The 19054-nt window shown below is 45.0% G+C and overlaps 1 protein-coding gene across 7 annotated transcripts in view; it reads left to right on the top strand.

Moving 5' to 3' along the window:
* Positions 1-19054, top strand: part of VPS13D (vacuolar protein sorting 13 homolog D) — a 229158-nt gene that overhangs the window by 77684 nt on the left and 132420 nt on the right. For all 7 annotated transcript variants that reach the window (XR_014780258.1, XM_084787200.1, XM_084787199.1 and 4 more), the window contains 8 exons: positions 798-931; positions 4339-4494; positions 6421-6631; positions 7220-7294; positions 10627-10833; positions 12996-13085; positions 16152-16292; positions 17372-17494. Coding sequence is in view for 6 of the 7 variants with exons in the window: in XM_084787200.1 (XP_084643326.1) it covers positions 798-931; positions 4339-4494; positions 6421-6631; positions 7220-7294; positions 10627-10833; positions 12996-13085; positions 16152-16292; positions 17372-17494 (1137 nt within the window). In the remaining variant the exon portion in view is untranslated. The remainder of the gene's footprint in view (positions 1-797; positions 932-4338; positions 4495-6420; positions 6632-7219; positions 7295-10626; positions 10834-12995; positions 13086-16151; positions 16293-17371; positions 17495-19054) is intronic.

Raw genomic sequence — 19054 nt, 5'->3', positions numbered from 1 at the left:
CACTCTATCACAGGCTGGCTTAGAATTTGCCTGCGAAGCTCTGAGATTGTTGATGCAAACCTCTGGACCTAGCATTATACTTTTTAATTAATTAATTAATTGATTGATTGATTGATTTTTATGGAAACCCAGTCTTTCAGACATAGTGAGTAGGAAGCTGTCAGCACTTCCTAACAGCAGCAGTTGGACAGCAATGTGGGCAGCATGAACAGCTGTGCCAACCTGTTGTGATAATTGCGCTGCCTGACTAACACATCTGACTCTAAGTCCTTTGAAGAAGGGGTGCTTTTTTTTCTTTTAATATTTATTTATTCATGTATTTTATATATATGAATGCTCTGCCTTCGCTCATATCAGGAAAAGGAACCAGATCTCCTTACAGATGGTTCTAAACTATCATGTGGTTGCTGGGAATTGAACTCAGGACCCCTGGAAGAGCAGATAGTGCTCTTAACCACTGAGCCACCTCTCCAGCCTACAATGCACTTTTTAACCCCAGGGTATCTTTTGGGCCTCCCACGTGACTGGGATGTTATTTCTCCATTGGTCTTGAGCATGCAGGTCTAAGAGAGGAGCTACCTTCCGGCCTTTTCTGCTGGGCATTGTTCTGTTAGCTCTGCTGTGCCTTCCAGATCCTGAGTCTGGCATGCCACTGAAGCAGAATGGTGAGAGCCGTCCTGGAGAAGGAACAGTCTCACCTGTGGTTCTCACCTGGTGCGACTGTGTCACTTGTGTTTGGACAACTGGGCGATGCCAGCTTCCTTGCTTAACCTGACTGATGATGCTCTCCTTTGCAGGCACAGAGTTTGTGGTTGTTGAAGATGTGTCCTGCTTTGATACCAATGCCATTATCCTGAAAGGCACCACAGTGCTCACCTATAAGCCTCGCTTTGTTGATCGTCCCTTTTCAGGAAGTTTGTTTGGCATTGAGGTAAGAAGTCTGTGTTAACTACAGTACTGCATGTTGGGTTACAGAGAGAAGCATCTGGAAAAGTATTTGCCTCCTGAATGCATGTTTTTCTAGTGCTAGGAATGGAACTGAGGCCCTTGTGAATGCTTAGGCAAACACTTTATCACTAGGCTTCATCCCTACCCCGCCCCTCTTTATGTCAAACTGTTAGGTCCAACCTCCAAAGCTTCTGAGTCAGTAGAACTTGGAAAAGACCCACAACTATGTCTGTGTATGTACACCCATATGTAGCTGTAAAAACATACATAGTGTGTAATTTATATGTATATACAGTTATAAAATATATAGCATGTTGTGTTTATAATTTATATATGATATATAGCATATGTAATTTATATATATACATATATGTGGAGGATAATTATATGCACAAATATGTAGTGCATCTATATGATTTAAACCCATATATAATATGTGTATAATATATGATATATAGTATATATGTAACATCTATGTGTAATTTAAATATATATATCATATATGTACACTTTATGTATGTGTATTTATATAGTATATGTGACATACACATGTAATATGTATATACTTTATATATATTATACACACATATCGTATGTATATAATTGATATGTAAATGGTTATATAGTGTGTATAAAGGAGTGTGTGTGTGTGTGTGTGTGTGTGTGTGTGTGTATGTGTGTGTGTGGTATTGCTTTGGATTGAACTCAAGGCCTCGTGCATGCTGGACAGGCGCTCTGTCAGCTGAGGTAGGCTACAGTCCCTGCTCAGCCCAGTGCTTTTCTGTGTTGATTGTCTCAGTTGCCTAGGCTAGCCTTGAACTTTTGATTCTTCTGCTTTAGCCCCTGGAGCAGCTGGAGTTTCAAATCTATGCCATCACATCCATCATGGCCTCCCGAGCTCTTCTTAGGGAGACATCGTTCCTTAAGAAGAGACATCGTTCCCTAAGCTACCAGCTCCAAACTGGTAGCTTACTTACTCTCTTGTGTTTCCCCATTGTGAGGCTATGAATACCCAGGACAAGCCAAGGAGACCCGTTAGTCCCATTCCCATCAGCACCCTGTTGGGCGGTCTAGTTCTGCATGTCTCCTCTCCCCCGAGTTGGGATTATGCAGTATTTCTTACCAGTGCTGAAAAACATGCACCACAGGGCCTCCTATCATATGCTAAGTTAACGTCTTATACTGTAAAGTCTCCCTCATGATCTCTCAAGGAGGATTTAGATGTAAGATCCAGTTCGGGATTGAGTAGGAGATCACCAGGTACAGTTAGATTTTGTGTAGTGCCTGAAGGGAAAAGGAAAATGAATATTTTTCCTCCAAGGCCTTAGAAAAACTCTATGGTAGGTTTGCACAGTTGAGGCAGTGGTCCTACTTGCCTCAAATCCTCCTCCCTCTCACTGAGGACTGTCGTGTGAAGAGCCAGGGCCCTGGGGTAAGGGAGGCCTGCTTAGAAAAGGCGATGAGGGTTTTATATGGTATCCATCCCTTCAGGAATAGCTGAGCTGTAGTGCACCCTAGAGAGTCATGTGTGACCTAAAGGGTCATGCCTCTGATGTTGGCATGATTATTATGAAGGAGGTAATTTGTACCTGCGTAGCCTTTGTCACCTGGCTATGTCATATGCAATTCTAAACAGCATCCACTCTCTCGTAAGTCTGGAGATAACAGAGGAGACAAGGCAGAAGCCGTCTCCGTGGGATGCTCTTAGCTCACGGATCTCAGCGACTCTTCTCTCACCATGTGCGGGATGCTTGCGCAGCCTCTTGCCCCTTCTGATGGCTCTTTGTGTTCCTCCCATTGCTGTTACTCGTTTTCACTGTAAGCCATATGCGTTCCTCCGTGTGGATGTAGCTGGATAAAACTGGGCAGTGGCAGGGTGGGGGGCGGTTCTTCTTTCTGACCACTTGCCTCTGTAAGGTGAGGAAAGCTCAACTCAGGACAAGGAGCTGCGTGCTCAGCTATTGGCTGATCCTGGAGTGGCAGGCTGTCAGCTTTCCAGGCCATGACAAGGCCAGTGGGGCATCATGGTGACTGATTAAGGAGCTGTTGGGCGTGATGTAGCTGAAGCCCCCAAAGGAGAAGATGAAATTTCCCTGCTCCAGCGGCTCAGAAAAATGAAGTGACGAGATATTTGAGATGCCCATTTTTTTTTTAATTGGTACAACCAGACTTCAGTTTTAGGACCTCTTTGGTAGATCAGTACTCTTGGTGACGTATAATACAATCAATCTTGAATATGGTGAAGGACTTTGGGCCTCTATGGCTTCCATAGTGCTAAGAAAACCCAAGAGGATAGAGGCTGTGTGGGGTGAGCAGCTTCAAATGAATGCTCCCTTCTTTCCTCCATGCTCCTTTTGAACACAAAATAATTTGGTTGCAAATGGGAGCCCCTCCTTGCTTCCTTCAGTCTTCCCCAAAGCATACTTGTTTATTTGTTAGCATTGCAGAATATTTCATGCATACAAAGTTTGAGGTCTAATGTAATGGACTCCTTTGTATCTGTCCCTCAGCTTTGACAATGAATACACTTTAAATTAAGAATTCTGAGAGGAGGGGAAGTTACCTGTCTTACATATAATTTCTATTGCCATTTTGGTGTGTTCTTTCCTGTCCTTAAAAGAAAGTCAACATTATATTATTACTATTATTTTGTTCATTTGAAACAGGATCCCAGTATGTAGCCCAGGCTGGCCTTCAATTTATAGTCCTGCTGACTCAGCTTTCCTAGTGTTGGAATTATAGGCATGAGTCTCCATGCCCAGCTTTGTAATATTTTGATGGGGCTGTATTTTTGCATGGCCTGTGACATGCTCATTTTTTACAGATTTAAGGCATGCTCCACCACTGCTCGCTCTCTGTACAGTCTTTCAACTGTGTTTTCCCTCCTTCCCTCCTTTCCTGTTGTTTGGTGTTTCTAGATTCAGGGTCTTGCTGTGTAGCCCAGGCTGGCCTGAAACTTGTGGTCCTCCTATGTCAGTCTGTCAAGGGCAGAGGTCAGTGTGTCACTGCTTTTGCTTTTAATTCCCATCTTTAAGTGACTGCAGATGCCTCACCAATAGATGTTCTGCAATTTCAAGTTAATTCTCTCTCTTTCTCTCAACTATTAAAACAGTTAGCAAAACTTTCTATATTTTGTATTATTTCCTTAGAGTAGTTCTTAGAAGTGGGATTATTGAATCGAAGGGCAGGAGATCTGTAAGCCATTGTAGATGAACTGGGAACACTTTCCTGCAGGTGACCCACTGCACCAGAGTGGCAGCCGGATCTTCTTAGCTGGTTCTGGCCTGGTGACCACAGGCTGATGGCTCCTGAGACAGCCCACTGGTGCTGCTCAGCGGTGAGGCTCCCAAGGTCGACTGTAATCTTCGCTGTATCACGTTCCCTTTTCAGGTGTTCTCATGCCGACTGGGGAATGAGCAGGACACAGCTCTTTCTATTGTGGATCCAGTGCAAATCCAAGTGGAGCTGGTGGGGAACTCTTCCTACCAGAGTAGCTCTGGGCTGATGGATGCTTTCAACAGTGACGACTTCCCGCCCATTCTAGAGGTAATGTCGAGCAGTGTCTAAGCCACCAGTGTGCCCCTGGTTCCCTGTGCAGACGCTCTGAGGCTAGCACATTTGTAGTTACCTCAGCAGATGCAAAATAAATGTGGTGTCACCTAGGGTCTTGTAGTGTGGACAAGTACAATAGACCCTTTATTAGGCTAGTATCATTTTGAACTTATGTGAAAGTTGATGGAAAGCAGAAGTCAACATACGTAAGAATAGTCCTTGTGGGTAGAGTGCTGCAGGACTGGGGGATCTGAGGGCGGGTAGGGTACAGGCCAGCAGAGGAAGGAGGGTAGTCCAGGCCAGAAGCTGAGCTCGGCAGAAGCAGAAGGTCTCACTGGGACCAGACAAAGGAGGATTAAAACTCTGGGGGTCTTGATATTGATTTCTTTTGAAGATTTTATTTCTTTGTATTTGTGTGTGTGTGTGTGTGTGTGTGTGTGTGTGTCTGTCTGTCTGTCTGTCTGTCTGTCTGTCTATCTGTCTGTCTGTGTTTGTGAATGCCCACAGAGACCAGAACCACACCACCTAGTGTGAGTGCTGGGAACTGAACTCAGGTACTGTGGAAGAGCAGTAAGTGCTCTGAACGGCTGAGCCATCTCTGTAAGCCAGGTGCTCTTTTGTTGTTGTTGTTTGTTTTGATAAGAAGGCAATGATTAATCAGTCCATTTGGATTATGAGGACCCAAAAGAGTAAAGCCATGTTGCTTTTCAGTTTCAGCAGTACCTCACTGGGAAAAACTGAGTGAGTGAATAAGGCTCTTTCACAAAGCTTTGCACCATGTGCCTGCCTGTAACATCTGTGCTCCCCTTACCAGTGGAGTATATTGCTCACCTCTGAGGAAGAGTGCATTTCAGAAATGGTGGTCCCACATGTAGCCAACATGAGGTTATGTTTGAATAAAGAAAAGGTTATTTTTATTAATAATAATGTTGTTGTTGTAGTTATTGTTGTTGTTGTTGTTGTTGTTGTTATTATTATTATTATTATTATTATTATTATTATTATTATTATTATTATTAGGGTCTTGTGTTGCTTAGGCTGTCCTGAAACTCCTGATTCTCCTACTTCTGTCTCTGAGTACTAGATCAATTTTTGTTGGTGTTAGTTTCAGTTCTGTTGCTGTGATAAAATATCCTGATGAAAAGCAACTGAGGGGAGAAAAGGGTTTAGGTTATGGATTCAGCGTTGTAACGAGGTCTAGGCAAAACTTTAAACAGCTAGTCACATCATATCCACAGTCAAGAGCAGAGAGAAGTATGTGCATACATGATTGCTTTTTAGCTTGTACTCAACTTGATTTCTCTCACACACTTCCACACCTCCTTCCTAGGGAATGGTGCCACCCACAGTAGGCTGGGTTAGTTAACTTAAGACACACCTCTGGAGGCAGAGGCAGGTGGACAAAGCAAGTCCAGGACAGCCAAGGCTACACAGAGAGACCCTGTCTCAAAAAGCAAAAAACAAACAAACAAACAAACAAAAGACACACCTCCAGAGCCTGTCTAAAGGCCAATTCAATAGAGTTAGTCCCCTACTGAGACTCTCTTCCAGGTAATTATAGGCTACCCATTACAGTTGATCAGTTTATTGGGTCTATGTAAAATTGATTAACAAAATTACCAATAAATGGTCAGCACCCTCAGCTATTTTCCTACCTTATGCGGTATTAATTGCTCTAGTAATTATCCAAGTTTAGTGTTGTTATTTTTCCCATTCAGTTTTGTGACTCTTATCTGATGGCTGAGACATATGACCTTGTCATCATTTGCTTAATTTCAAGATCTTTGAAATCTTTTAAATGAGAAGGTTGTAGTGATATCTGGACTTCTGGGACATGGAGTAGGAATTATGTTGGAGTGAGGTGTGGGCGCAAAGCCAAGAGTAACTTTGAAACGATCGCCGCCTTTTCCATCCCATTAGATTCAGTTACACGCCCTGGATATCAGGCTTTCCTATAACGATGTTCAGCTGTTTCTTGCCATCGCGAAATCCATCCCAGAGCAAGCCAGTGCTGCAGCACCGGACCCGGCAGCCGTGGAGGCAGAGTCTGTCAGCAGTTGCCTCCCAGGGGCCTCTCGAATTGGAGAGGATGTCAGAGAAGGGTCAAGGCATACCTTAGATCCTGTCTTGGGTAGGTGTCTAATTGGAAACCCAATCAATCTTCTTAATAACATTTTCTCTCCTGTCTCTCTCTCTCTCACTCACTTTTTCTCTGTGTCATAAATTACCCATGCTGTTCTCATATTTACACCAATCCTTCTGCCTCAGCCTCCTTATTGATGGAATTATCCACCATACTGGTAACACCTCCACCCCCCTTTACCTTTTTCAATTTTCTTATGCACAGTTGAATTGTTCATATTCTAATTGTCATAAGTATGACTGTAAATCACAAGTATGACCCCTCTCCCCTTTTTAAATTTAAAAACAAAGACCCTACAGTGACTGCTCCAGCTTGCAGCTTGGTTTCCTCCCAGAATTCCTTGTAGAGCTGTATGACTCATCTTCAAGTTTAGTTTAAAAAATTGAGACTTTGAAAATGTGGAAGTAGTACTGCTCACACTAAGTGCCAGTTTTCCACTTCTAAAGACACACGTAAGGGAGTGACGGGAAAGCCCGGGCACGTGGGATAGAGGTTTACAGTAGGAGGTCAGTGTGAGGTGGTGTTACTCACCCCTTCGTCAGACTATGGAGTAATGCGTATGAACTTGCCCCCTAGAGCTACAGCTGGCGAGACTGCAGGAGCTGGGCTTCAGCATGGACGACTGTCGCAAGGCTCTTCTGCTGTGCCAGGGTAATTTGAATGTGGTTTCCGTTACCTGCTGTTTGTCTTGACACATACTTCCTTCTCATTTCCTCCTCAGTTCCACCAGAGGGAGAGGGAGAGAGAGGAAGAGGGAGAATATGAATATTCAAGGAGCCCTCTGTATCCTGGTGCCGGGGGTGGGGGGTGTGGGGGGTGTGGGGGGTGGGTGTGGGGGGTGGGTGTGGGGGTAGATTGGGGGGTGGCTGTGCATCATTCTGGTTTTAGCCATAGTTGTGATTTGACACAAAGGGTTTCCTGTGATCAGGAGGTTGGCTCTGGAGCTGGCTTCTGTGGGCCAGATTCTTCCTCTGCCCCCCATCAGCTGCTCTTAAAGGACCCTGGGCAAGTCACTGAGCCTCTTAGCGCTAGCTCTTCCTTCCCTGTGAAGCTCTGGCAGGAGGCCCTGGCTGTGGGCAAGAGCCTGGCCCTTTGAAGTAGCTGCTAGTTGTGGTCACTGGTGGTGCAGGTGATGGCAGTGGTGATGGTAGTCATGGCCACGATCATGTGCTGAGCTCTTAGAACTCTCTCTCTGTTTTTTAAGCAAGGCAACAAAGAAACAAATCTGGTCTTCTAAGCAAATACACACCTATTACATTTATTTATTTGTGTGCATGTATGTTTGTGGTACACACGTGACACTGTGTGTGGAAGTCAGAGGACAACTTCCACGATGTGGGCCCTGGGGATTGAGCTCAAGTTGTCACACTTAGCAGCAAGTGCCTTTACCTGCTGAGCCGTCTGCCTAGGTCATCTTTGTTTTATTTAGTGTTAGAGCTTCGTGTAGTCCTGGCCAGCCTTGAACCTGTCATATGGCCTAGGGTGTTCTTGAACTCCTGATCCGCCCATCTCTACCTCCTCAGCACTAGGTGTGAGCCACTTTGCCTGGCTGTATACAGTGCTGGTGCAGGAACCCAGTAGGCAGCACTGTGAGCTCTGACCCTGTCCCCAGCCTGGCTCTGCATTTCTTGAGGAGTCTCCTTGCTCTTGGAAATAGCCATTACTGTCTGTTCTTCAGATGAGGAACTGGCTTAGGCAGGTTAAGTAAGCTTGCCTGAGTTTATCCATTGTGTTGGCCTAATGTGCACCAAAGAGAGGTCTGTCTGTCTGTCCTTTCTACGATGGCACACTACACATTCTGTCCTTCCACCATGGTGCACCACACTCAACCCTTGTTATTCTTAAGAAAAAGCAATATAGTTGAAGTTGTTTTTCCTTCTAGCCTTTTACACTTGTGTGCATTCTCTACTTTTCTAGGTGCTATATGTGCATAGTGTGTGGGCACATGCAGACACACACACGTACACACACAAGTGTACACACACACACACACACACACACACACACACACACACACACACACACACAGACAGACAGAGTTTGTTTTTTCTTTCTGAAGTGCTAGAGATTAAACCCCTGGTCTGAAAAAAATTAAATTGGAAGTCCTACAGATAATTTAGGAATTTTAAGTCTCATGTCATCCTGAGTAGTCTGGTGAACTGGCTGTCTGTCCTGCCTGGGCCGTGAGTCATCCTTTGGCTGACCATCTCCGTATGTATGTGCTACCATGCTGCAGAGCTTGTGTTTGTGTAAGCCTTTTATAACTTAACAATGGGCCCAAAGTGGAGAGCAGTGCCCCGGGATTCAGAGATGCCCAAGAGAGGCTGCAGAGTGCTTCCTTTAAGGGCTAGTGAAAGTTTTTAGCAAGGAAAGACGTAGCCAGGCAATCCCTGTCTGAGGCTGCTGAGCTTTATAGTCAGAACAAACCTTCTACCTGTAGGTTTGAAGGAGAAGTGATGCTAGTTTTGCCCAGAGCTTCAGCCACAGTTAAGTACCAGTGCCTCGGAAAGGTGCTGAGGTACAGGCGCTGGGAGTCTCATGCATAAGTGGGTGGGGACTGTGATAGTGCAAATGGGCTTTGTGATTTTGTGTATCTATAAGGAAGCTAGGATCCAAATGGGAGAAATCATATGACACTTGCCTTTCTGGGCCTCAGTAATTTTACTTCATATAATGGTCTCCAGTTGTGTCCACTTTCCCCTCAAACTACACCACTCTTCTCTGTGCCTGAATTAGTGCATTGTGCATGTGAACCCCATTTTCTGTTGCCACTCACACTGGACCCCTAGGCTGACTTGGTACATTGGCGCTCTCATAAACCAAGATATGGTTTGTGGTGTCGTCACAGCTCTTTGCTCTCTTCTAGAATGCTATGCTCAGGCCACAAGGGCCAGTTTTGTATAGAGATGCTCATTACATGACCTAAAGCACCTTTACTCCTGAAAACAGTGAAGCTTTTGATTTAACTTTATACCTCATCATATCTAGTGTTAAATTATTATTTTTATTCTCTCTTTAGCCATTCAAACATATTTTCTTCCATGTTCTAAGAACCTTTTAGATTTCCTTGTTATTGAACTAAAGCCACTTAGTCTTGTTACTCAAAAAGATGAAAATAACAGCTACGTGGAGCCAGGATCAGGACCAGGCTCTGCTCTGAGTACTTACTTCCTCTAATGCTGCAGAGCACAGAGAGCCAGCAGCCTGTCCAGTACTCATAGCTGGGAAGTGAAGAACCACTCTAAAGCCTCTCACCTTGCTCAGAGCCTCAAGCAGGCAAATTGCCTCACATTCTGAGTTCTGGGTGTAGGGTGGCATTGCTCCCCAACTCCCTCCCTGCTCCTGTTCCTCCAATATCTCTGCCCTTTCATTCCTTTTTTGGGAGGAAGAGGGTGTTAGCATTCTGGTTGTTATTCAGGCAGGTGGTCTTAACAGTTCTCTCTCTCTCTCTCTCTCTCTCTCTCTCTCTCTCTCTCTCTCTCTCTCTCACACACACACACACACACACACACACACACACACACGTCTTTGTACTCACGAGCATGCATACGTCTCATTTTGTTCTCTGCTCTCAGGGAGTTTACGATTGAGAAAACAAACTATGCGCAGAGTCAGGCACTTGAGGACACTTAACATCCGCATGTGCAAAACAAGAGTGGAGATGAAACTTGCATACCAAGTGGCCTTGAGACTCTGGGCACCTCTACTCCTGCCCCCACCTCTGTCCCCTAATGATCTGTTCACAGATAGCACAGGAGGGGCTCTTGGGAGTCAGAGCAGGAAAGGTGTTATTAACTTGAGTAGAGGGTGTGCAACAACCAGGAGCTAACTCTGTGTGCTTGAGAGCAGAATTCCTATTATACGTGCCCCTCCCCCCCACACCTTACCTCAGTGTAAGGGTCTTTCTGCACTGCAGCCCTCTTGGGCTGCTCACAGATCCCTGTGAAGCTTAGGAAACTGCTCACCTTCTGATTTTCTTGAAGGCCAGCTGAAGAAGGCAGCGAGTTGGCTGTTCAAGAATGCGGAGCCCCTGAAGTCCTTGTCCCTGGCCTCCAGCAGCAGAGACAACCCGGGGACCATCCCGGCTCCACACATCTCTGGAGTGGAGGTGAAGGCTGAGAGCGTGTGCATCTGCTTCATCGATGACTGCATGGACTGTGATGTGCCCCTGGCGGAGCTTACCTTCTCCCGTGAGTGTGCCTGGCTTGTGAGCTCGTCCAGCAGCCCAGTGCTGGTCAGTTCGTAGGGCCTGCTTCTGACGTTTTCCATGCATTCTTGTTACCCTCTATTTCATGGTGTAGGTAAAACTTAGTAACTTAACATGGTTTTCAGGGTTTTTGTTTTCTGAGACAGTTTCTCTGTGTAGCCCTGGTCATCCTGGAACTCACTCTGTAGGCCAGGCTGGCCTTGAACTCAGAGATATGCCTGCCTCTGTCTCCTGAGTACTGGGATTAAAGGCGTGCGCCAGTTGAGGTTTAGTAAAGATAATTTAGTATGGACTTAAAGCAGGAGGGTTATGAGAGAGAGAGGCACTCAAGAAGAAAACGAGCCACACCTGAGGGCATGGGTTCTCAAGGGATAGCCAAGAAAAGTAAGTACGCTCAAGGGTGTACAAGGAAGGAATGCCCAGGATTTTAAATTTATTTCCTATGTGTGGCTTCAGCTAATAGCTCAGGAATAGTAGAAACTGACACTGATAAAATTTCCATCACATCAAGAGTTTCAGCCGAGTTATTCTGTCTGTACATTCTATGTATCTTCTCCCACGCACAAACATGGTGGTGAATAGAGTCACAAAAGCTGGGAGCAGAGTGCTTTTGCCTGTTTCTCTCTTGAAAATCAAACAGGGTCCTATTAGAAGGCTCACGTGGCATCTCCTGCAGTGAGCCACGTGTGAGGCGACCCTACTTACCTGCTTTTGGTGGGCTGGGACCCAGGCAGGAGTGTTCTTTCCTCAGTGCCCTCTCTTGCATATGCTAGGATTCTGAGGGGGAAATGGTGAAAAATCACCTGTCACTTGCCAGGCCATGGTGGCACACACTTTTAACCCCAGCACTCAGGAGTTCAAGGACAGTCAGGTCTATACAGAGAAACCCAGAGAGAGAGAGAGAGAGAGAGAGAGAGAGAGAGAGAGAGAGAGAGAGAGAGAGAGAGAGAATATATGGATATGATTCTGTGGTTTCCAGCTTGCCAGCCTTTTCTTCCTCATGAAGTTTGGTTCTGGGGATTTGAAGTCAGTCAGCCTTTGCCCATCCTAGATTTGTTCCTTCTCTGTGCTTTCTAGGGCTACACAATTAAAAACCACTGGGGTTTTGACTGGTGGCATGCATGGCTTCTCTGTAGAGAATAATTATTTAACCACTTAGGACTGCTATGGTAATCTTATAATTTTGAGCTAATATGGAGTAAGAAGAGGTTCATGAGCCCCCACACCTATCTGAGGAACTGTGGACAACTGATGGTTTATAGGAAACCCAGAGCCAGTTTTCTTTAAGGGTGTGGCTCCTGGTAGGTCAACCACACTGCAGGGGATGGCCCCACACCCAGGAGTATGTGGGCAGCTCAAACTGAAGTTGATGGGTTTAAAAAGAAAGGAAGCTACAGTGTTGCCTGCCGGTGGGGATAAGGTACAGCAGTCAGGGTGGATCTGGGAGGGTTAGGGAGAGGAACTGGGCATAAATATGATCAAAATGTGTGAAATTCTTAAAAGAATTAAGAAATACACTAAAAGCAATTTAAGCTAACGTTTGGCAAGACATGCCTTTCTTATTATTGCCCTCTTTCATTGCATTCATGGAGAAATGCCTTTTTATGTTACTAAGGCTTTGGCTATACCTATGTGCTGGGGATGGGGACAGAGGGAGTGACCCATGTTTTAGGTACAGTGCTTAAAGGAGTGCCAAATCCTCACAAACTAAGATAATACATATGTACGTACGTATGAATGAATTTGTGTATGTATGTATGTATATAGATAGACATTTATTTATATCTATGTGTATGGGTGTCTTGCCTCATGGAGAAAAGGTCATCGTCATATCCCTCAGCACTGGAGTCACAGATGGCTGTGAGCTGGATGTGGGTGCTGGGAACTGAACCCAGTTCATCTAAAAGAGCAGCCAATGCTCTTAACCACTGAGCCATCTCTCCAGCACAAGATAATAATATTTGAATGCACTGGTTATAAAACAGGAAAATTGGTACACAGACTTTGATCGCAGACAGAATGCTGTTGTGATGTGTGCTTTCCTATGGGCTGTTGGTTCCAGCTGCAGCTGGTGTTGGAAGTGTAGTTTGTCTGGGGAGGGCAGCTTTGCTCCTGCCTCTGTGGTGAGCTTTGCTTCTTTTGCAGGTCTGAACTTTCTTCAGCACATAAGAGCTAGCCCTGAAGGCTATGCACACTTCACCCTTTCTGGAGATTATTATAACCGCGCTCTTTCAGGTCAGTACAAAGCACATATTATTGTAGGATTTAAAGAATAAACTGAAATGTTTACTAGGGCCCCTTTGTAAAAGTAACTTTTAGTCTCCTGGATCAATTGTTGTCTGGGAGGCTTACTACCGCCTTTTGCTGGCCTAGGCCTCATCCTGGCTAGAGCCTCTGTATAATCTACCCTAGGCCTAGAGTGTTTTCAACCTCTGAGACTTACTGCTTAATAAGCTCACCATTACTTGCTCTTTCTGAGCTCTGGGCTGGTTCAACTCAGCTGTTCTGGCTCAAACTCCTCTCCCAGCTGACTTATTTAATCTGGCTTCTCTCTTGGCCCAGAATTGCTCTGCTTGGCCTCAAACTATCTCAGCAATCTGCTCTAATCTTCTGGCTTCTTTTCATTTTCTGGCTCGTTTCATCTTTACCTGAGTTCTCTCTCTGCAACCCATTTCTCTGTTACTGTCCTGGTAAAACTGCCTCCTTTCTCTGTAAAACTGTCTCTTAAGTAGCTTCCCTTTCTACTGTTTTTCATGAGAGTTGGACATATCCTATTCTGTCAAATCTTCTCTGATTTGTCACCTTTTATGCTACTCAATTAGACATCCCTTTCAAATATGGGTGCTTTCTACTACAAATTAATTTCACTTTTATTTGGGATTAAAGGCATGTATCACTACGCCTAGATCTAAGCTTTTCTTTACCTAATACAAGGCTGGCCTTGAACTCAAATCCGCTTGCCTCTGTCTCCTGGATTAAAGGCATGCTTGTATCCAGCCTGATCACACAGACCTAGGAGACCTTTTGCAGCCAGATCACATAGACCTAAAAGATCTTTGGAAGTGATCACATAGACCTAGGTCTTTGGATATGATCTCTTGCCAGAACAGCCATGTTCTGAACTAACATTCCTCTACACCTGTTGCTGCATACATTTGACATGAGAAAAAGGATGGGGTGGGATGAAACTAAGAAACATGTGAGCTGGGCGTGGTGCCGCACGCCTTTAATCCCAGCACTTGGGGGGCAGAGGCAGGTGGATCGCTGTGAGTTCGACGCCAGCCTGGTCTACAAAGGACAGCCAAGGCTACACAGAGAAACCCTGTCTTGAAAAACAAAAAACAACAAACAAACAAAGAAACAACAAGGGGCACACAAACACAAATTTCCTTTTTTTTATTTTTTTTTTTATTTTTTTTGTTTTTGTTTTTGTTTTTGTTTTTTTTGTTTTTTGAGACAGGGTTTCTCTGTGTAGCCTTAGCTGTCCTGAACTCACCTGTAGACCAGGCTGGCCTCGAACTCATAGCGATCCACCTGCCTTGATTTCCTAATTTTTAAAAGTGTATTTTTGATATGTTGTTATTATACTTACAAGTCTTTCAAAAGTTAGTGAACTAGTCTTGAAGAGTTAAGTATCTCTAGTTTTGTGATTTTTTTGTTTTTGTTTTTGTTGAGACAAAATCTTACTCTGTAGCTCAGGCTATTCTGTGACTTACTGAGTTAAGGTTGGCTTGGAACTCATGGAAATCCTCCTGACTCAGCCCCCTGAATACTGAGATTACAGGCTTGCATCACAACATTTGGCCCAAGATAGATTTTTTTGGGGGGGATAAGATTTCTCCTTGTACCCCTGACTGTCTTGGAACTCGCTCTGTAGACCATGGTGGCCTAGAACTCACAGATATCCGCCTGCCTCTGTCTCCCAAGTTCAGGGATTAAAGGCGAGCACCACCACTGCCCAGCCAAAATAGAATTTCTTATACCCAATAGTCAGGCAGAGGTGAAATGTGACACTACTACCTACTGAGGTGCAAATGAGACACAGCTTCTTTAAATAAAATTACAATTCATGTAGTTTGGACCTAATGAAGTTGAACACAAGCATATTAACAGCTGATCTGCATGTAGTAAAGTCTTCCTAGTTGCAACAAAACTAGACTTCAGTAAATATCTTTGAGGAGTAAGATGGGCAAATTAGGTATTCACTAGTGGATTGCTGCTCATTGGTATAAAAACATGAACCCAGTCAGCTTCATCAATACGTTGCAACAATGTGCTTAACAATGTGGTCAAACGTTTTAGGGCCAGAGAAGTCTTGAAAAGAATACATATGGGCCTGGGCAAGAAGTTGTGGCCCAGAAGGCAGCACCTCCTCCTAAAAGTCAGAAAGGGAGAAGACCCCAACCCAGAAAGCACCTGCTCCAAAGGCAGCTGGCAAGAAAGCATGAGGCTATACAATGAACAAGGGTTCTTTTTGACACATTGGCTGCGGGGGGAAAAAAAGATTCCATTTATGTATCCATCTACTCAAAGATAAAGCAAACCAACCTGTTCTTGTTTTCTATTTCTCCTCTTCCTCTTCCTCCTCACCCCACCCCCCTTCCTCTCTTCTCTCTCTCCTGGAGCTTATGTTCACTAGGCTGGCCTTGAGCTCTTCAGAACTCTACCTGCTTCTGCTTCCCAAGATCTGGTGGAATTAAGATGTGTGCCACCAGGCCCAGCCTGATTTTCTGTTTCTCAAGTTAAACAACTACACAAGTGCCTGTGGTACTATCTCCTTTAAATTGTATGTACATTATACATCTTGCTTAAATTTCTTTTATACATGTGGCATGTTTTAAGATGAAAAAACCAAAACCAAAATAAACTGAGAAAGTTAGGCTAATGAGCCTCCAAATTTGGCCTTGATCCAGCCTGTGGTCCCCTGTGAGCAGGGTGGATGTTGGAGCTCTTTGCTAAAGCCCCTGGTCTTCTGTTCTAATCTAAGTCTGCCACTCTTCTTCCTGTCTTGATCAAAGAAGAGGGGTCCTAACTTTAATGAAACTGAGCGTGTGTTCTCCCAGCCCTGCTTCCTGCCACCTCGAGAAGAGCATGGTGGGGAATGTTTATGCTCCTCCAGGCAGGTGCCCCGGACAGCAGGCATCTGTAGGATGACCTGTAGCAAAAGGTGGTGCTTTCATTGTGAGATTGAATTGAAGCCATTAAACTGTAGTCTGTCCTTGCTAAGCATTCATGAGCAGTATTCTCCTATAAACCCTGGGTATCTGCTGAACAGATGTTTTATTTCCTGCATTCTTTTAGGCTGGGAGCCATTTATTGAGCCTTGGCCATGCTCTGTATCCTGGCAACAACAGGCAGCTAGTCGTCTCCATCCTCCTCGACTGAAACTGGAGGCCAAGGCCAAACCTCGCCTGGATATCAACATCACTTCTGTACTGATTGGTGAGTGGACGCTGCCTGTTTTAGGCTAGCATCTTCTCTGTAACCTGAGTCCCTAGCCTGCAGATAAGGATGCCCGGGTGGGCAAATGCTTGGCCCTGTGCCTGTCATGACTGCTTTTCTAGTGAACCCTAGTGTTGGGCCCCAAGTTAACGCTCTCAGTGGCCCAGCAAGATCTGAGGCTTCTTAGGGACTGCAAAGGGTCCTGGAGAACTTTCTTCTCATAATGCTTGTCAATGAGGTTCACTAAATATCCTAAAGGTGAGGTTAGATTTGCTTCTGTTAGACACAGGAATTTTTGTGTTTTTGAAACAAGGTTTTGTGATATAGGCCAGGCTAGTCTCAAATTCACATTTCTCCTGCCACCAACTTCTAAGTGGCTGGAATTACAGGTATACACCACAATGCCCAGTTATAAAGTGGCTCCCTAAGGTATGACTTGAGCAGAATAAGTTAGTTCCCTGTGCTAGTCCCTGTCAGTTGTCACACTGATTTAACTCTGAAAATGGCTTGCTTAAAGAATTGCCAAGCCAATGGCATGCATTCTCAAAGTTTCTTTGGTGACCCTGAAATGTCCCTCCTACATAATGTGCACTGAAGATACAACATCACAGTCATCTCTCCCGTCTCCCATATCTTTAATATCTTTGAGTCTTTGTACCTTCTGGTCCCTTTGCCTAGAATGCCACTCTGCTCTTAGGCTCATTGAATCTCTGTTCACTTTTTCAAAGACCCGAACAAAGGTCTCCACCTCTCGGAAGACTTCCCTGGACTTTGGTATACACCTTACCACCACCCACTGTTGCCAAAGCAGAGTCAGTCTGCTCTTCTTTGCCCCCAGCATGGTATTTCTTTCTTTGCTTTAGTCCGCTATGTCTTGGGAGGCTTCATGGAGGTAGTTCCTCTGCTGGCTTTCATCCCTTCCGTGTGGAGTTGCTGTCTCAGGCGCCAGCCCTTTCAGCTTCTTGCATAGGCCCAGCATGTAGGGAGGCACTCAGTAAGAGCTTGTTTTGCTGAATTGAAACTATTTGATGTGAACCTTTTCCCATCTTCCCTCTTATTATCTTTGGATTTCTTTCTAGATCAGTATGTAAGTACCAAGGAATCTTGGTTGGCGGATTACTGTAAAGAAGACAAGGAACCAGAGTCAGCCAAGTCAGAAGACTGGATGGGCTCCTCTGTGGACCCACCGTGCTTTGGACAAAGTAAGATGCTTCGATGTGCATGTTTGCCTGTGTCAGTGTTAATCTGCAGAACAGTGCTTCACAGAGAGTCAGAATGCTCATTCTCTGAGGAGAACTCCATAGGAAGTTCTGTCGGGCCTCTGTTGTTCGTTTCAGTCTTTGTAAAAGACAGTTTTCTGGCACAAACTACTGAACTGTTAATGCGGGCTCTAATTCCATCGACGTGGGGGAGAAGGGATCTGCAAAGCGTTACTCTTGATTTCCAGCGACACTGAGGATGAGCTGAGAGAGCGTGTCAGGACACGCCATTGGCTGCTTTATTTTTACTTGGGTGAAAACAGTTGCTTTTGCAATCGACAGGATTTTTTTTTTAAAAAACTGGATTATAAAAACATCTAAAGTTAGTGCTAGAGGGTTTGTATGTATTCTTGGAAAGAGGGAGGGCAAGATCCCAAGGGAAAAACACATTTTGTGTGTGGTGGGGGGGCTTTACTGTTCATGGAACATAAAGGGAGTGAATACTGGAGAAGGTCAGTGTGCTCTTTGTTGATGGTGTTCTCTGTCCTGATGAATGCCTCAGCACAGAGCTCTGTTTGCCTCTGAGCTGGGCGATGGTGACAGACACCACGGTCCTGGTTGTTCCCCAAGCCACTGTCATCCAAATTCAGCTCAGCCCCCAACTCTTTGAGTGTGGTTTCTTTGGGAATCTTGGAGGCACTTCACATAGCTCATGAATACTTAAATATTCCATCTGGTCTGCAAACTGTCCCAGGAAGATGGGCTTTCTTAGCATAGGAAGCATTTGTGCTGCTTTGTTCCCCCTCAGGGGCAAGTGAGCAGACTGCCTCATGCCTCTAGAAGGAAAGACAAAGACGCTTTGCTGTGCTTGTCCTTCCGTTGTCAGGCTAGTGTTTCTGAGTCCAAGGAGCCAGAGCTTCCCCGTGTCTCCAGCGTCAGCTCCCCCAACCCTCCTAATATGTGTGGCAAAAAAAGTAACCCCGCCTTTCCCAGACGCTCTTAAGTAATCTTTGTAGGATGCCCAAGAGAGCATGGTTCTGAAGGTAGCTTTGTACTGGGGACCTGAGATCCAGCCAGTGCCAACTCCAGGAAGGCTTGCTGCACTGGAAGCCCCGCTCTCTCTTTTTCTTACACTTTCTCCTCCCTCTATTATTGATAAGTCACCCTATCTATATTAAAGCTTGATTTTTATGGATAGTGAGGCAGATGTGATGCACTGTTTTAACCGCCTGAAACTGATACACCTAAATAGCAAACATCTGTTTATTGGGAAGTCCTGATAGCCCTCTAAGATGCTGCCCATGGTATGTGTAGCATTGGCTTTCAGGTTAGTAGCTTCCAATAATGTTGAACTGACTACCAATTTTCAGATCTTATTTGAGAACTTTAGCCATGTTTCTCCCAAAAGTTAGGCTTTTTACCCAGGCCAGCTGTAAAACAGGCTCCTGGATTAGCCCTTTCTGTACAACCCAGCCTAAGAAACTGTGGACTCATTGCTGTTCCCATGAGCGTTAGCAGGGTGGAGAGCGCATTAGTCTTGTGTCGCCTTCATTGTGGGCCTTG

Source organism: Acomys minous (assembly GCF_964271855.1).
Source record: "Acomys minous genome assembly, chromosome: 6".
Taxonomy (NCBI): domain Eukaryota; kingdom Metazoa; phylum Chordata; class Mammalia; order Rodentia; family Muridae; genus Acomys; species Acomys minous.
This window is presented reverse-complemented; position numbering and strand designations above follow the sequence as displayed.